Below are 17,109 nucleotides of genomic sequence, written 5' to 3' on the forward strand. Positions count from 1 at the left end.
TTCTTTCCTTTTCGCTTCAAGCTTCGATCTTCTTCGCTAAAATGAGAGAGTGCATTTCAATCCGCAACAGCCATACCAAGATCCAAGTCAGAAATGCTTGTTAGGAGCTTTATTTATTGCCTCGAACGCAACATCCAAGTCTAATTCCTCAACCCTAAATCTTTGTACTGTAAATATTTTAACCTACATTTTCTTGATTTCATTTGTTTGCATTGTTGAGATGTTAAATATGGATCCATTTATGCTATTAGTTCTCTTTCTGCATGTGAACTATGCGTTTCTTCATGATTTTTTGTCGTATATGTGTATTATTTGTGTTTCATTTTGTATTGCTTTAGAGATTTACATATATGTATGTACTTTGTGTTTTATGCAAACATTTTTTGCATTTTGTTTCGATTGATTCTTAGATTTGCATGTATGTTAGGCATTCTACGAACATTTCGATCTGATTTTCTGTTGTTCAAGTGATTTGGAATATAGATTTGATAATAACGCCTTGTTTATTTAAATTATTTTGTTTAAAATACTATCCATATTTATTTTTAAACTTGAAATGGACAAGAATCTTAGATGCAGTGCTTGGCACCAGCTTGTTGGTGGTTGTTTTCCAGCCTTTGTTGGTCGTGTATTTGTCTATTTCTTACCCACGACTTTATGCTTATCTTATCTACATTTCAGGTATATTTATGTGTTGCATCATATTTTTTCATACCTGCATCCTGATTTTTTAATGAAATGTTGCATATGTGTCAAATGTTTTAATTTTTTATTGTTCACTAGTAGGTGGAAAGTTTGTTTGTAATTGCTTTTCTAGTTCCCAAAGATGAACATAATGATGCCATGATCCACGGAGAATTGATAAGCTGAAGGAGGATTTGCCACAAAAGAATAGCTTCCTTGATAAGAATCAATTTGGTTTTTAGTCAAAAACCAAAGAAGAGACTAAGCTCTTTCTAAGCACAAAGTTAATTTTAATTATGCAAAAAGTTCCTATAATTAAGAGTTCCTGAGTATTTATAGATCTAGGCTTAAGAAGATAACTAAGCCTCTAATAAGGCCTATTTACATCAAGCTCAAGCCCATTACACAAATAAACAAGAATTAAGAATTTTCATAAATTCACGTTGAAGGTTTGCACTAAGTCAGACACTTCGTGCTAAGCCCAATTTCTCCTCGGGTTGGAATTGTGCTAAGCTAGGTGTCTCGCACTAAGCCCAATCTCTCCTCAGGTTGGAATTGCGCTAAGTCAGACATTCGTGTTAAGCCTAATTACTGGAATTGCACTTAGCGAGCTGGTGAGACTAAGCGAGTTGTTCAACAATCTTCAATGTGTTCCAGTTCAATTCCTTGTGATCTTCTCCTTCCTTGCCTTTGATGAGTAGTCCATCCTTGATCCTTTTGGCCATCTCTTCTTGTAGACACTTGGCTTTGGATCTTGTCGTTGGACCCTTCAACTCATGAAGTGCTTATAGTCCCTTATGTTTTTTGGATAGCCCTTTATCATCCCCTCTTTCTTGAAAAGAATTTGTCCTCTAATTAAGCTCTTGGGATAGCTCTCTGTCACAAAACTTGTGGTTTGGAATGCATATGAGCTCCACTCCACTCTCAACCTCCCCACTTTTTCTTTTTAGGTGCCAAGAAAATTTGAGACTTGTTATGCGATAGTTATATTAGTAAAAAAAAAGTTATTATAAATCTACTTGTATGGTTGTACCTTTAATAACATACACTTCCCTTCATTTACAAGTTTTCTTATTGTCTTTTTGATTTGTACTCCTTCTTATGTTTGTGTGGAAAAAAATTGTCAAAGAGAAAGACTCTATTTGAGACACAGACATAGAGGATTACTTAATTTTGATTTGGTCATGCATTGTTTTTCATGAGTCCTTATATATGTGAAGATAGGGAGTATGTGGGTTAGAAAATGGTGTGTCCTACATGTCATGGCTCCCTCATCTTGTCAAGCTCTTCATACAAATTTTAACCACGGCTCCCCATCTAGTTCATAAAAAATAGTTGTTTAGAGGTTGGAGAAGAGTGATCAAGGTAAAATGTTCAATGAGCTCATATTGTGTTCATAGAAATTGGAACTTGTGTTCCCTATTTGCATGATGGTGTGTTCTTCCATTTTATGCTTAATTTACTCCATTGAGTTTGTATAATTGTATGTAATGATATACAATAATCTTTTATCATTTATTTAGTATTTGCATGTGAGTTTGAACTTTTAACAAGTTTAAGTGTGTTTTACTTGTTAAATTACCTTGTCTGTATATATGTCAAAATTTACACACTAATTCTATGCAATATTCTCAGGGAAGGAAACAAATTGAATCTGAGTTATCCTACAGTAATACACGGTCCAACACACCAGATGAATTTCAAGCAAATACTTTTGTGAACTGGATGACTTATGGATAGATACTTTGCCATTGAACTTTGCATATGATCTCTTTCATTAATATATAATTGACATTTTTTTGTTGGCTTGGTTTGAAAATGCTTAATAGAAGAAACTAGAGAGAATGAACCAGGTAAAGAAAAAGAATCAGACATTTGGGTAGGCTTTTATTTATGTAGTGCTAATATAAGAACTATCCTGAGGCCAATCTTGGTATGCAACATTGATTTTGTTGTGAAGATCTCAAATAAATCCTCGTGAAAATAGTACAAAATAGTTCAAAACAAGTGTTTGTAAAATTCTTCGATGTCTTTTCCTTTCTTTTTTTCCTGTTGTTAATGAGTTTTTTTTTCATTTTTCTTTTAGCAGTTATAGTATGTTTACTTTTTGTAAATATTATTACCATGCTTTTCGGAGCTTCTCTTTTAGAAATGTAAATAATTGATTCTTTTAAATATTATGGCTTTTAGGCCATGTGGTTCTTTACGAGTTACTACTCAAGTAACTAATCTCCCCCCCCCCCAAAATAATTTTAAGAAAATGAATGATGATAATGAAATGAAGAGTAACTAATTTTAGCCATGGATCTGCATTCCATGCATGTACCACAAGTGATTAATTTCATAAGGTTATTCAATATTATCTATGGTTAACTACATTTGCAAGGATAGTTAATTTTGACTAAAAAGTTATTAATATTGTAAGTTATGGTTAACTACATATAAAATTATGGTTACCATTGCCTACAAAATGAATAAGCATAAATTAAGGTCTCAATAGTCAACCCCTTATGCAACAAATTTGTTGATGTGTATCTATCATTAACCACTTTTTTGGCTTATCAAATGATAAGTGAATAATAATTACCTCAAAAATGAAAAAAAAAATACCAAAAAATGTAGTTTGTGTGATACCTGTATAGTAGAGGTTGAATTATTCTCAAATGAGATGACATGTGCTTTCCTCATATAAGTTCGGTCCTTGATGCATAAGAAATTTATGTTCACATGTGACTTTTTAGTAATAATATTAGGAGAGTTAAAGTTAACCACTAATGATAAAAGGTTAACTATTATTTATGATAGACTTAAATCACTTAATTTGTAACATGAATACAAAGTTTCATCGTATGGTATGCCTAAATTTAAAATAATAATAAGAGTTAACATGTGCATTATATACTTATCAAATCATTTAGGATAGTCATTTTTTTAGTTTCTAATGAAAGTTTAAATGTAAAATAAAATCCAATTGAATGTAACCACATAAGTTACTAATGTAAACTTAAGTCCTTAATTTTGCGCATAGTTATCTAGTAAATGTAATTTGTGTGTTTTCCTTAGAAGAATTATTTCCTCATATGACATGACACAAACGTTGCTCATACAAATTCAGTCTTTACGGTATGAGCCAAATCATGTTCACATGTGACTTTTGAATAATAGTATTAGAAGGGTTATAGTTAATCACCAATGATAAAAGGATAAACTTTGTTTATTATAGACATAACCACCTTATTCATGGCATGAACACAAATTTTCATCATAAGGTGTGCTTAAATTTAAAACAACAGTAAGAGTTAGCATGCACATTATACACTTATTAAATCATTTAGGATCATCATTTTTTATAGTTTTTAATAAAAGTTTGAATGTAAAATGAAATTCAACTTTTGAGTAATAATATTAACAAGATTAAAGTTAACCATTAATAATATCAAGTTAACCATCAATTATGATACACTTAAAAACCATAATCAAAGCATGAATACAAATATTTATCATAAGATGTGTCTTGATTTAAAATAATAGTAACAATTATCATGTGTATTGTACAAATATGAAATCATTTAAGATCGTCATTTTGTGTAGTTTCTAATGAATTTTTGGATGTAAAATGAAACCTAATCGTATGTAACCGATTAAATTAAGAAAGTAGCCTTAACTTTAGGCATAACTAACCAGTAATTGTAGCTTTCATGATCCTCGTATGATAAAGGTTGAATTATTCTCGAAATACATGACACATGTTTTTCTCATATAAGTTTAGTTAGTATTTCATACATCAGACAAACAAATTCTTGTTCACGTGACTTTTGAATAATTATATTAGAATGATTAGAGTTAACCACTAATGAAAAAGGGTTAATCATTGTTTATTATAGACTTAATCACCTTATCCATAGCACGAATAGAAATTTTCATCATATGATGTGTCCTAAATATAAAACAATTATAAGAGAATAAGAGTTGTATTATACACTTATCAAATCATTTAGGATGATCATTTTTTGTAGTTTCTAGTGAAAGTTTAAATGTAAAACAACATCCAATCGAATGTAATCACTTAAGTTACTAAAGTAACTTTAAATTTGATCATAACTAACAAGTGAAAGTTTGTATATAAAACAAAATTCAATCAAATGAAACCACTTAAATTACTAAAGTAACATTAACTTTCTCATAACTAGCCAGTGAAAGTTTGGATGTAAAATGATATCTTATCAAATGTAACCACTTAAATCATTAAAGTAATCTTAACTTTTGGTATAACTAACCATTAAGAGTTTTGATGTAAAACAAAAGCCAACTAAATGTAACCACTTAAGTTACTAAAACAACCTTAACTTTTGGCAAAACTAACCAATAGAAGTTTGAATATAATACGAAATTCAATTGAATGTAATTACTTAAGTTACTAATGCAACCTTAACTTTGCGCATAACTAACTAGTAAATATAGGTTACATGATTCCCTTGGTGTCATAGAATTATTCCCTCAGATGACATGATACAAGTTTTGCTTATACAATTTTAGTCTTTTAGGCATGAGCCAAAGAAAATCTTATTCACATGCATGTGACTTTTGAGTAATAATATTAGAAGAGTTAGAGTTAACCATTAGTGGTAAAAGAATAACCTTTATTTATTATAGACTTAACCACCTTATTCATAGCATGAATACAAATTTCTTTCAAATGGTGTGCCTAAATTTAAAACAATAGTAAAAGTTAACATGTGCATTATACACTTATCAAATCATTTTCGATCAGCTTTTTATGTAGTTTATAATGAAAGTTTGAATTTAAAATAAAATCCAATTGAATGTAATCACTTAGGTTAGTAATGTAATCTTAATTTTGCACATAGCTAACCAGTAAATGCAACTTACGTAATTTTCTTGCTATAAGTAGAATTTTTTTTTGGATGACATGACAAAAGTTTATTTTGATGTTATTCTAATTTAACCATTCTATGCACACAACTATCCTCAAAATAACATTCAATTAATCACAAATGTATAATATAACATAATTGAAGACCCTATTCTAAAATAAAGGATGCTTGTTATTTGTATCCTCAAAATAATATTCAATTAATCACACGATTATCCTCAAAATAACATTCAATTAATTCTTAATTGAGCTTCTCAATTCTATCGTCAATATCATCATCATGAGAAAGTAGGTCTTCATCTTCATGAATCCTATGTGAAATATTTCACAATAAGAGGTTTATCTACATGAAAACCATTTTACACAATGTCATTGTTATGGTCACTACATATGAGAGTTGTCAAAGTTAGTACAAATCATAAAAACAACATGAAAGGGGTGTGTGTGTGTGTGTCATGCTTGTGAATCTACAACAACTTCCTTTTGTATTAAAATCTTAAAAAATAAAAAAGTTTAAACAAGAGAATAAGATTTAACAGCGTGAACTAATTCAAAGAGTGAGACAGATAATACTAATTTCTATTTTTTAAGTGTGTATCAAAAGTTCAATATGATAAAAGCCAAGGATTAAAATAAGGAAAAAAATGTGTATTATTTCTTTGTAATTTTACAATTTCCTTTACTTGCACAAACTCATTTGCACTTTGTGGTGTATTGGGTCTCATCAACACATATCCCAAATCTCATACTCAAAAACCTTAAACTTCTAACACAATAACTCATAATCTAGATACCTGTAAACCCAAACAACTAAAGAAGCACACAAATACAATTGTCACAGGCACAACAACCATCGTCTCATAAGAAAAAATTAATAATGCCTAAAGTTTTGAAATTTTTGTATAAATACTTGTGTTACACATATGTATTTATACAAAAATCACTTATATCAAGTCACATAATAAAAACTACTGAGTTAACCACTCTAATGAATAGTGTTAACCACTTATCAGTAAAATTATGTTTAACTATATACCTAATAGAGTTAACCACGGATCACACATTAGTTAACACTTTGAATTTCTCTGCAAATGTTTCATAAAGAAAAGAAAAAACATTCCTCTAGGTCATGAGAGAAATGCAGCCGCAACAATAGTTTCAGGTGAAGTAACTCCAATGATTAATGTTGGACAACGTTCACATCAAGTGTGACAAGGGTTTAGACGATATGCAACTAAGAGAATGGAATGCAGCCGCGACAATAGCTTTTGGTGAACCACCTTTGACAACTAATTTTCAACAAAATTCTGATCCGATACATTGAGTTCAAACAAAGTCGAACGAAACAAGAATTTCAGATCTTCTAATTATGCGATGTTCTCTTCTCTCTTTTAATCATTCACAATGTGTCACTGAGAATTAGGAGTGGTGAAATCAATACACAATGGAGGGAGAGAGACGATTTGGGTGAATGCACAGTAGAGATGGAAGAACGATGAACACACACGAAGGAGAAAAAGAAATGTTCTACCATTAACGGCTTAATTCTCCTTTTTCATTTGAAATTTTTTTTCTTCATTTTTCTGTTTCATTTATTAAATATAAAATAATATAATAATATATTTTATAAAGCTGTAATTTTTTACAGATAGTTGTGTTTGTTTCGGCCTTTCGGCAGTCTTGGGGACTAAAAAACTAGTTTTTATTTTTTTATCAAAAAATAGCTATATCCCAATTAGTTATATGATTAACAAATAATAAATAATACCTATATAAATCGAAAACAATGATTACAAGCACTAAATTACACTAATAGTTTTTTTTAATTATTATCAAATTATAAATTATCAGACTTTTATAATAATATTTAAAATATTCTAACTAATTAAAAGTATAAAAATCTAACCGTCTATCTTAAAATTGCGAAACCACCAAATGGTAAACTCACTTTTGTGGCATAAAAAGTAAAAAATGGCTAGTAAAATTTACCTCTACAGAGCTAGGCCTGTAAAATTGGTTGGAGAATAGAAATTTTGTCATGGCATTCAATGTATACACAATTCTTTGCCAATAATAACAAGCCATTTTGCTCATCTATGCATCCCATTTTAAGGGAAAGATTCATGAGAATTTTCCTACTATACAGAGAGTGTATATTATCCTGAGAAAAGATTGTATCATTATTCTCTCTTTGTATTTAAAAAGAGGCTGTAATTTTTTTTCAACTTAACAAAAATATTTCTCTAGTCTTGCATGTGATTGTGTATAATTATTCTATCCTATGTATTCAAATATATTGTGTCAATTCTAATTTTTTTTATCATTTAATTTTAGTTGTGAAATATTATTTTGTTACTCTGTTACCCAACAAAAATCTAAATCTAAATAAGCAAAAATCACAATCAACTTAACCACGAACACTCGATTCATTGGAGAGTCTTTATTGATTCAAGAGATAAGGGCGATGTTGCATTTCTTTCTATACATCTGTAGAAAAATGTCAAAACATTGATTCATCCATATCAAATCAACGAAATAACTACAAGACCAGTAAGGTTTTGAACGCTCTACTATATACACATGGGACATCGTAAGATATAGTCAACCAAAAAAAACACTAAAAAGATTTGATCATTACGAGTATTGTTGAAGAGGGAAAGTAGGTAGTGCTACCTCTGAGGAGCACCAGAAAGGATGGGATCATTCACTGCTGAACGATGCTTTCCTAATGCAGGAATACTAAGAGAACGTGTTCTTAATTTGGATTTCCTCTCATTCTTTTCCACGAGCAAAGAAGAATAAGAACATAGTGGCTCTGCCAACTCGCTTCTACTTCTAAGGAAAATATCCAGGTTCCGACGATACTTGTACCCCCCATGCATTTTAGTTCCAAGTTCACCGGAAACACCATCTACCCTGATCCTATACTCTTCATCATCTGACCAATATCCAGTTTCCAGCACGTCTTGCATCGCAAGATCATCATACTCTTCGTCGGATTTTGTTGATTCCTCATCAACTGATCCTACCTGCAAAGCAATTGAAAACATTAGAAATGACCCAGGACTCTTGTTTACTACATACCACTAACAATTCATTTCCAAGTGATAACTCACCATCATGGAAAAAACAACATTGTGCGTGTTAAGTTTCATGAATTACTCAGAAGCACATTGGAATCCAATTAAAGTAATTTTAAGTAAATATTCACATGTTCGGTTTCACCTTTAAAAAAAATTATTTTGGGTTCGAACCTAATATTGAATTACAGTAATTTTGAGTAGTTTTTACATTAGAACAAAGATTAAAATAAATTTTATTAACGCTCAAAACACACTCACTGTAAATTCATTGCTGTTGCTAACAAGCACAAAACCAAAATCAACCCAAAAGACTTGAAACTGTAGGGAAAATTTCATAACATATACAGATAGGTAAATGAGTTAAAACATGAAAACAGAAGTCTACCTCTTCAAGGGCATGTTTGCCGCCATCATCACTAAAATCCTCATCACTGCCCACCTCTGGTTGATCGTCAATCTCTTCATCACTACCATGCACTGAGAAATCTTCCTTGAGCTAAAAAAAATACAAAAATAATAATAAAATCAACAAATGATTTGTCTTATTCATTATTATCACCATTGACAATAACAAGCCATTAATTATGAAAAAAGTTTAAATTTACCTCCTTTGCAGCAACATCCGACATCCTTGGCGAGCTACAGCAAGAGGATACATATCTACTACCAGTATCAGTCCCATCAGCTCTAGACTCATCAACACTTCCAGCACGACTAGTGCCACCATCACTTGGCCATGCACTGATCCCATAAAAACCAAACTGAAGATTGACAGGTTCTGCCTTTCCAATTCTTAAGGGACCATACATTGGATGTCCAACTCCATTCTCAGGTCCATGGCACCATACAGGCTTCCCATTACAGTCAACTAAATTAACAGGCCAAGCCTTTGCCACAGATCCATCATCATTAACAAGAGCCATCAGATTCCTTGAAGAACCTTTTCTTTGGATCAGTTGAAACATTCCTTTCGAGCTCAAAGAATTGGCTGCACATTGATTTCTATATTCCTCATAAACAACAGTCACAGTATTTCTAACAGGATCATATAGTTGTTCCCCAACCTCACGCCTTCGAAGACAGCTGAACACCGTTGCATGAATGGCTGCTACACTCTTGTCAACATTGGTATTGTTTATTTGGGGAACTAAATGTTTTTCAGCACGCTTGCAGAGATATTCCTGGATTGTTCTGATGTTTCTGATATACTTCACATACTTGTTTTTAGCTGGGTCCAGAGTCATATACTTTGCACGTACAGCAAATCTTTCCAAGTGTTTATCCTCATTTGTAATGTGTATCATAAATGGTATAATTGAAGGATGTTTCTTCATGAGCCCCATCTGCATGAGTATTCAAGTTTTTATTGCTATCTAATGAGAAAATAAATTGATATCCATAAGAAAAGAAATAGTGAAGGACACAATAATGAAAATCAAACATACAACAAAGTTGAGGCTCAAATGAACTCCCTCCACGACAACAGACTCTTTTCGTTCTTCCCATGCAGTGATTAACCTATCAAGACTGTCAATCACCATCTCACTCTGTGCCTTGAATCCTTCAATAGCCATCTGTTTTGGACTTAGCAGTTCAGTAGGACCAGAGCTCATCTCCAACGTCCTAACATCAGATTTGCTAGAATTGTGACCCTCAGTTACATCTTCCTTGGAAACTGAATGTGACACACCAGCCAGCTTTTTTGCTTTCCTTCTAGCCTTTGCTTCTGCAACAGCAACAGGGTCCAAACACTCCCCTGCATGGTACGTAGAAGCCCACAACAAGGGGTTTTCTTTCTCATTAGCAAAACTTCTCATCATGTGCCGAATAGAATCGGTCGATACCACTGTCGTGATTCCCAACCTACTTCCCTGAAGTGAAGATATAAATGATAGTTATCAAACTGTAAGGTATAAATATTACTCATTTTCAACTTTCTCACATATATACAAGATTTTTCGCATTTGAAAAACAAACAATTGTTTCTCTTTGTCAAGATACCAGCAATGCAGACAATGTAGATTTGCCGCAGCCACTAGTGCCACATAGTAACACTGTCACCGACTCTTTCCTTTCACGGATCCTGCAACCAAAGAAAATCATCATAAATATAGGAGGGTAAGTTGCACCATATTTTGAAGAAAAAAAAACTCCTCAGGTTAAGTATAAAATTTAAGTAAAATTTTTGGTGCTACAAATATCAGTTATCAGCATCCTGTATGTTGTAATTCACGTTAAAGCTTGGTAATTCACTTAGGATAGAAAAAAAGAATCTTCCAAAACAACTATTAAGGGACAATTGAATGTTCAGTCCATAGATTTTCTGATTTTCAGTATGGAAATAAAACCAGAAGTGGAAGAAAATATTTACAAAAACAATTATTTAGAAAATGAAGAGGTATGGTTTTAATCAGGTAACTAGAACCAAATCAGTATGCAAGCTGTTTTGAAAACTCAGATCTACCATTCTCAGTTCTTCAAATTTCTGGGAAGGATACTCACATTCCTCATAAAACCAAACAGTTGTATTTCAAACATAAAGATGCCAAATTCTGAGAGTTCACCAACAATTTCGAGAAGAGAGGCACAGCATATTTTGCGGGCAAGACAAAACGATAAATGATTAGGAAGCCCCCTAACACAATTCACAAGACATACAATGAAAGTCCATGAAAATCAGTAAATCACAATATTTTATTAGTAGATATCTATTGACATTTTCAAAATTCATATAACATTATAACACCTAAAGCAAAATGCCTAATCAAACGAATGTAATCCAGATTCAATAAATACATCATGCTAAGTAAGAACATGGTACAACTACTAGAACATCTTGATCAATAAAATGGAAACCATGGCAAACCCTATGAAATCATACAACTTAATAAATTCCATTACAAGAGAGCATATACTACAAGTGGTCAGAATTAATAAACTCCATTACAAGAGAGCATATGCTACAAGTGGTCAGAATTATTTTCCCCCTTCAATTAAGGTTACTGTAGATCATAACCTCATAAAGGAATAAACATAAACAATGCAGTACCTGCAGGCTAATACCAAGTCTGCTCTCTGGTTAGGACCCACATACTTGTACTCTGCCAGAGCATCACAGGCAATATCTAGAAAAGTTTCTCTCCGAACAAATGCAGATGTGCGCCTTTTGTACAACTCAAATGGTACACTCCTACCATCTTTCTTCACAAAATTCTTCTTGAAAGCATCAAAACCTGATAAAGCCTCTACTTCCAGCTTCAAAATATCAGTAGAATTCTCTTTCCTTGTTTGTTCAAAAACTCTTTGGCTGATCTGATAAGAGGAAAATGAAAAACAGTCAGAATAATGTTTTAGAAAAATTCTGATGTTATACGTAGTCTCTGCACAAGACATGTAAGAATTAACCAGTAAAAGTTCATTAAAAAATGCATAAACTAATAACCAAAAAACACATTGTATATCAAATATCCACATCTATCATATTGGTATTAAGCCCATATCCATGTCAAATACTCGTCAAAAATCAACAATGCCTCTAGTCTGCATCTTTCATTATTTGTTACTTTTCTTTAAAATGTTTGTTCCAATACTGGCAGGGTACCATAACAATTGGTAGATGAATAATAGTACAAAAAAAATGTGTTTCTAATCTCTAAACTTTCGGTCAAACATGGTCAAGATCCATGGATTTTTATATTGATGAATTTTGTCCTTAAACTTTAAAAAACATAGTATTTCTATTTCATTAAGATGTACGCAATAAGTAAAATCTTATATTAATATATGTTGCAGTACCGACCAATTCTGTATCTTATAACTTTAGAAGTAGACAAATCTCAATATCCATGTCATGTCTATGTCTTCTGTTGTATCCACACTTCATATTAGGTTGATGGTTCTTAACATGTAACAAAGACTTTCCAATCAATATATATTTCCCTTTATAATTGAATAAAGATAAGCAACTATGATCCATGAATTGGTACCCTTTCCTATTGTTAAGTAACAAGATATGATCATGATAGAGCAGTAAAGACAAGTTTTCTGTATCAAATAAGGACCTACCATGATTGGTTGTAGGCTTAGAGATTATATTTGATCAAAAGTGCATTTTTTTCTCTCCAACTTAGCCACATCTCGTTAAGATTCAAATCTCATTCCATTCAAATGGATAGAGGTAGAAAAAGAAAATTCAGAGTAGTAATCCAATATTTAACTACAATAGTACACTTTGAATGCATCATCTCTCACTAAAACATAATTAAATAAAACAAATAAAAAAAAGGTTGAATATTGATGCAAGACTACACTGTGATAGACAAATCCCACGGCATCTTAATGATTGTTAGTACAATCTTCCTAGAGTAGTATCCTCTAATGCACCTGCCTCTAATTCAGCATCATCAGGTACACCTTTCTTATTCACGTTTTTCCCATTCACACCAAGTTTTTCTCTCAGCCATCTCTACTCAAGATGAGGCTAAAACCTTTTCTCAAGCACAAACAGATCTCAATTGGAGTCAAGCACAAACAGATCTCAATTGGAGTCAAGCACAAACGGATCCCAATTGAAGTCAAGCAATGGATATTGAGCTCGTGGCATTGCAAAACAATAATTACTTGATCCCTAATGTCACTCACAGTTGGTAAGAAGCCTGTTGGGTCGAAATGGGTGTACATAATTAAGGCTATAAAGCTTGCTTTGTTGCCAAGGGTTATACGCAAGTTGAAGGTGCTGATTCACAAAGACATTAGCCCCGGTACTGTACTGTTAGATGCCTCTTAATTGTAGCTGCCGCAAAAGGTGGGACTAATCTCAGTTGGATGTGACAAATGTCTTTTTACATGGAGATTTGCATGAAGTTTATATGTGCTCAAGACAGGTTACAAACGAGTTTCCAAGTTAAATTAGTTAATCTATGGACTTAGAAAAGCATTTGGTCAATGGTTTGCCAAGTTATCCACTGCATTGACAAAGTATCGGTTTACCTTGCCAAAATAATACAAGAAACACAGTTTCTCCATTTCTTACAAATTTCAAACGCATGCTAAACCCTTTCTAGTCTCCATACGCCGTTGAATAAAAAAAAGCCCAGAACCAAATGCAACGCAGTCAAAGTAAACACGAACCGAAAAGAAGACAAAACTAATCACAATCGTGGACCAGAAAATGTGAAATGGGCAAAGCAAAAGAACAAACATGTCAAACTACTTTCGGTCAACAAGGTGAAAAAGACCCCTCCCCCAACAAAACAAAACAAAAAAACAGTCCTCAAAATTTCCACTAGAGTCCCTCAAATCCAGAACCTGAATATAGATCACCAACCTAAAATACAAGAAATTATCCTATGGTCCGGAATAATGATCCAGAATAACCATGTGTCCATCACCCTCACCAATTTATACGTATATATTAACAAAGTCTTTTAATTTACGAGAAAAAGTTAATAAAACTCAACTAAATGGTAATAAAACCTCCGAGATCGGATTCGAGCATTATCGATGGAAAAAACATGATTAAGAAAAGAGACTCCTCTAAAGGTGGACAATCAGATGTTCCTAACGAAGATTACTGATTAGCAAAACCAATGAATACTTTGCAAACATTAAACGGTGATCAAAGAATAAACAAACAAATAAAGCTGGGAGATTATTCGAAAGTATGGACACATGAATCCAAAATCATGAAAGAAGAATAATTTGGATGGCGAATCGAAAATAGAGAAAAAGAAAAAAGCACCTTGAAGGCGTGACGCGCTTTGCATCCCATGAGCTGGAGCGTGCTCTGCAGAACGGGACGCGAGTAGCGAAAGGACTCTTTCTTTTCGGAGTCCTCGACCACCACTATGTACAGTATCTTCCCCACCTCGCCCATCGCAACCAACCTGCAAAGGATTATTCAAAAAAAAAAAAAAAACGGTTATAGCATGCAACAAAAAAGAAGAAGAAGAAAATAACTTCCACCGTAAGAAAACAAAAACAAAAACAAAAAAGAAGAAAATGTCCCCTCCCCGACATTCATGCGACCCGGCCCCACACAGAAAGGAACTTAACCGCAACAACGCGAAAGCGGAACAACGATGACAATGCTGCGGAGGATGAGATGATTGATTATGGAAGAAGATCGAGAAAAAGAAGTAGCGTAGTAGGGCGAAGATGTTCCTCAGCCATTGTTTCAAGAATGGATTATTGAACGGTGCGGCATTCAGGTTTGGTTTCTCTAATTCACGACACGATCTCTCATTCCTCTCTCTCTAGAAATCCAAAATTAAATAGCACCTCCAGGTTTCCGAAATGACGGATTTGACCCCGCGCTATCCGCGAATTTCATTAGCCGCGTTTTTTTTTTTTTTTGGAATCACAGTGAGAAAGAAAGTCTTGCTTGCCTCCTTCATCAACTATTTCAATTTTACATCAATAGTCTTATCCGGCGTTGATTATATCAATCACCTATTATTTAATAATATACACTTATTAAAAAAAGTTGAAAAAATATTTTTTCTTGTGATAAACAACATAATAATTATCTTAAAATATATAATTTTATTTTATATTTATAATTAAATAATTTAAATTATAAATTATCTTTAATCATTTATAATTTTAAAAATATATATTAAAATTTAAATTACAGATAAATAAAGATAAATTGAAAGAATTGGATGATTATAAAAATAATTTTATAAAAAATAAAAATATTAAAAAAGCAGTTGAAAATATAACCCATCCTTAGTTTGAGGACTTAGAGGGTTAAGGGAGAGTTCATCCTAAATCATACTTAGTTTTACTTACCCTTCCAAATTACTATGGGAGAGAGGTTAATACTCACGGACTGGCATTCACACTTTCGGTTAATTAGAATTATTGAATGAAAATTAAATAACTTATATTTTATGTCAATAAATTTAACTTAAAATATACATATAAAATAATGAAATCTGAATTATATATATAAAAAAAAAATAGGCCGGGTATGTGAGTTGTTTGCAAACTTTATGATAAATGAGTTTTTTTTATGGATAAAAAAATTATAAATTGTCTAATCTTCATTTAATCATTCCAGTTTATGAATCTGTAAATGTTTGGAATCCGTTTCCCTATCACACACATTGGTTGTGTATGGAATAAATAACCATTTGTATGAAATAAGTTCAAATATTGAACGATTTTAATTTGATTACTCACAGCACTGATTACTTCTAATTTGATTATTCACAGCACTGATGCTTCTAATTTAAAAGTGCGTGGTTTATTTTAAAGTCAATTTTTCTGTCAAACAATTTATCTTTTAAAAGTTTATATGACCATACAACTCATTAGAAATTATGTCAAAGACATTCACAACAAATATCACATGAACAATCAAGACAAGGCATTCAGTAAAAAAAAAGAAAGAAAGAAAATCAAGACAGGGCATTACAAAGAAACCACTTTGATAAGTTGCATATTTTCAGGAGCGCAATAGGCAACAAGTTAAAAACTTATGCATTCAGAAAAAAAATGTTAAAAACTTATAAATAGTTTTTATTATTCAAGTCTATTTTTATATTACATAGACTTGCCTATATAAACAAAGGTATGATTTTTTAAATGATTTTTCAAACACGTACAACATTGTACACAAGAAAAATAATTAATTATTTAATTTTAACTAATTTAGATTAATACTTATTTTTAATGATTTTTAAATTATTTATTTTTTCTTTTAAAATTAATAGATTCGTTTAAAACAAAATAATAAATATCTCTCTCATTTATTAAATAGATTCATTTTCTATAATATCATTTCCTCAAAAAATAATTTCCATTTCTGAAAAAAATAAAAATAATATTTAAATACCATAATTATATTCATGAATTTTTTTATTTGCTATAATATTTTCCCACCAAAACAAATAATTTTTCCTATTTCAAAAATAATTTTGAGATAGTAAAAATTATAGGAAATACCAAAAATAATTATCATTTCCAATGTTATTTTTCAGAAGTAGGAAAATTATTATTTGTTGGAGGTAAAATACTATAGGAAATAAAAAGTCCATAAATATAATTACGTTATTTAAATATATTTTTTTAGAAAAGAGAGATATTAATTATTTTGGGAGAAAATATTATAGGAAATGATTGTTTTGTGTGTCTGGACATGAATCTATTTAATAAATGAAAGAGAGATTTATCATTTTTATTAAAAGTGAATCTATTAATCTAAAACAGGAAAAAATAATAAGTTAGTTGAAACAATTATAAAAAATGAGTATAATATCTGTGCATTGACTATTGTGTAAAAAATTTATACTATTATTCAATCACAAGTTACTACTTCAATTACTTTAAGATAATTATTTTAAAAATCAATAAATTTATTATACATGATGGACTATAATTAAATAATTGTGTAAAACATTTTATATTATCAATGTATAACTTTTTTATCTAATCTAAATTAGG

At 31.4% G+C, this 17,109-nt stretch overlaps 1 protein-coding gene across 3 annotated transcripts; it reads right to left on the reverse strand.

Annotated features, from left to right (window-relative positions):
• Positions 1-5,724: 5,724 nt before the first annotated feature.
• LOC100807339 (P-loop NTPase domain-containing protein LPA1 homolog 1) lies at positions 5,725-14,919 on the reverse strand. Of its 3 annotated transcripts, none has more exons than XM_041007024.1 (9): positions 14,716-14,918; positions 14,402-14,546; positions 11,711-11,973; positions 10,663-10,744; positions 10,107-10,532; positions 9,267-10,004; positions 9,047-9,157; positions 8,252-8,607; positions 5,725-5,921 (listed from the first exon to the last, which is right to left on the reverse strand). In XM_041007024.1, the coding sequence occupies exons 2-9, from the start codon at positions 14,534-14,536 to the stop codon at positions 5,918-5,920; spliced, it is 2,115 nt and encodes a 704-aa protein (XP_040862958.1). In that variant the 5' UTR covers positions 14,537-14,546; positions 14,716-14,918; the 3' UTR covers positions 5,725-5,917. The 3 variants fall into 3 exon arrangements, with proteins under 3 accessions (XP_040862958.1, XP_040862957.1, XP_040862959.1); XM_041007023.1 differs by lacking the exon at positions 5,725-5,921 and adding an exon at positions 7,986-8,065 and having other exon boundaries at positions 14,716-14,919; XM_041007025.1 differs by lacking the exons at positions 5,725-5,921; positions 11,711-11,973; positions 14,402-14,546; positions 14,716-14,918 and adding exons at positions 7,986-8,065; positions 11,164-11,228.
• Between the last annotated feature and the right edge of the window lie 2,190 nt (positions 14,920-17,109).

Source organism: Glycine max, chromosome 11, assembly GCF_000004515.6.
Source record: "Glycine max cultivar Williams 82 chromosome 11, Glycine_max_v4.0, whole genome shotgun sequence".
In the NCBI taxonomy this organism is placed as follows: domain Eukaryota; kingdom Viridiplantae; phylum Streptophyta; class Magnoliopsida; order Fabales; family Fabaceae; genus Glycine; species Glycine max.

Coding starts and splice junctions, on each gene's coding strand:
- LOC100807339 (XM_041007023.1), bottom strand. CDS start 14,536: ATGGGCGAGGTGGGGAAGATACTGTACATAGTGGTGGTCGAGGACTCC. Junction 10,745..11,710: donor GACTTGGTATTAGCCTGCAG/GTACTGCATTGT, acceptor CTTTGGTTGCAG/GATCCGTGAAAGGAAAGAGT. Junction 8,066..8,251: donor CTTTCTGGTGCTCCTCAGAG/GTAGCACTACCT, acceptor ATTTTTCTACAG/ATGTATAGAAAGAAATGCAA.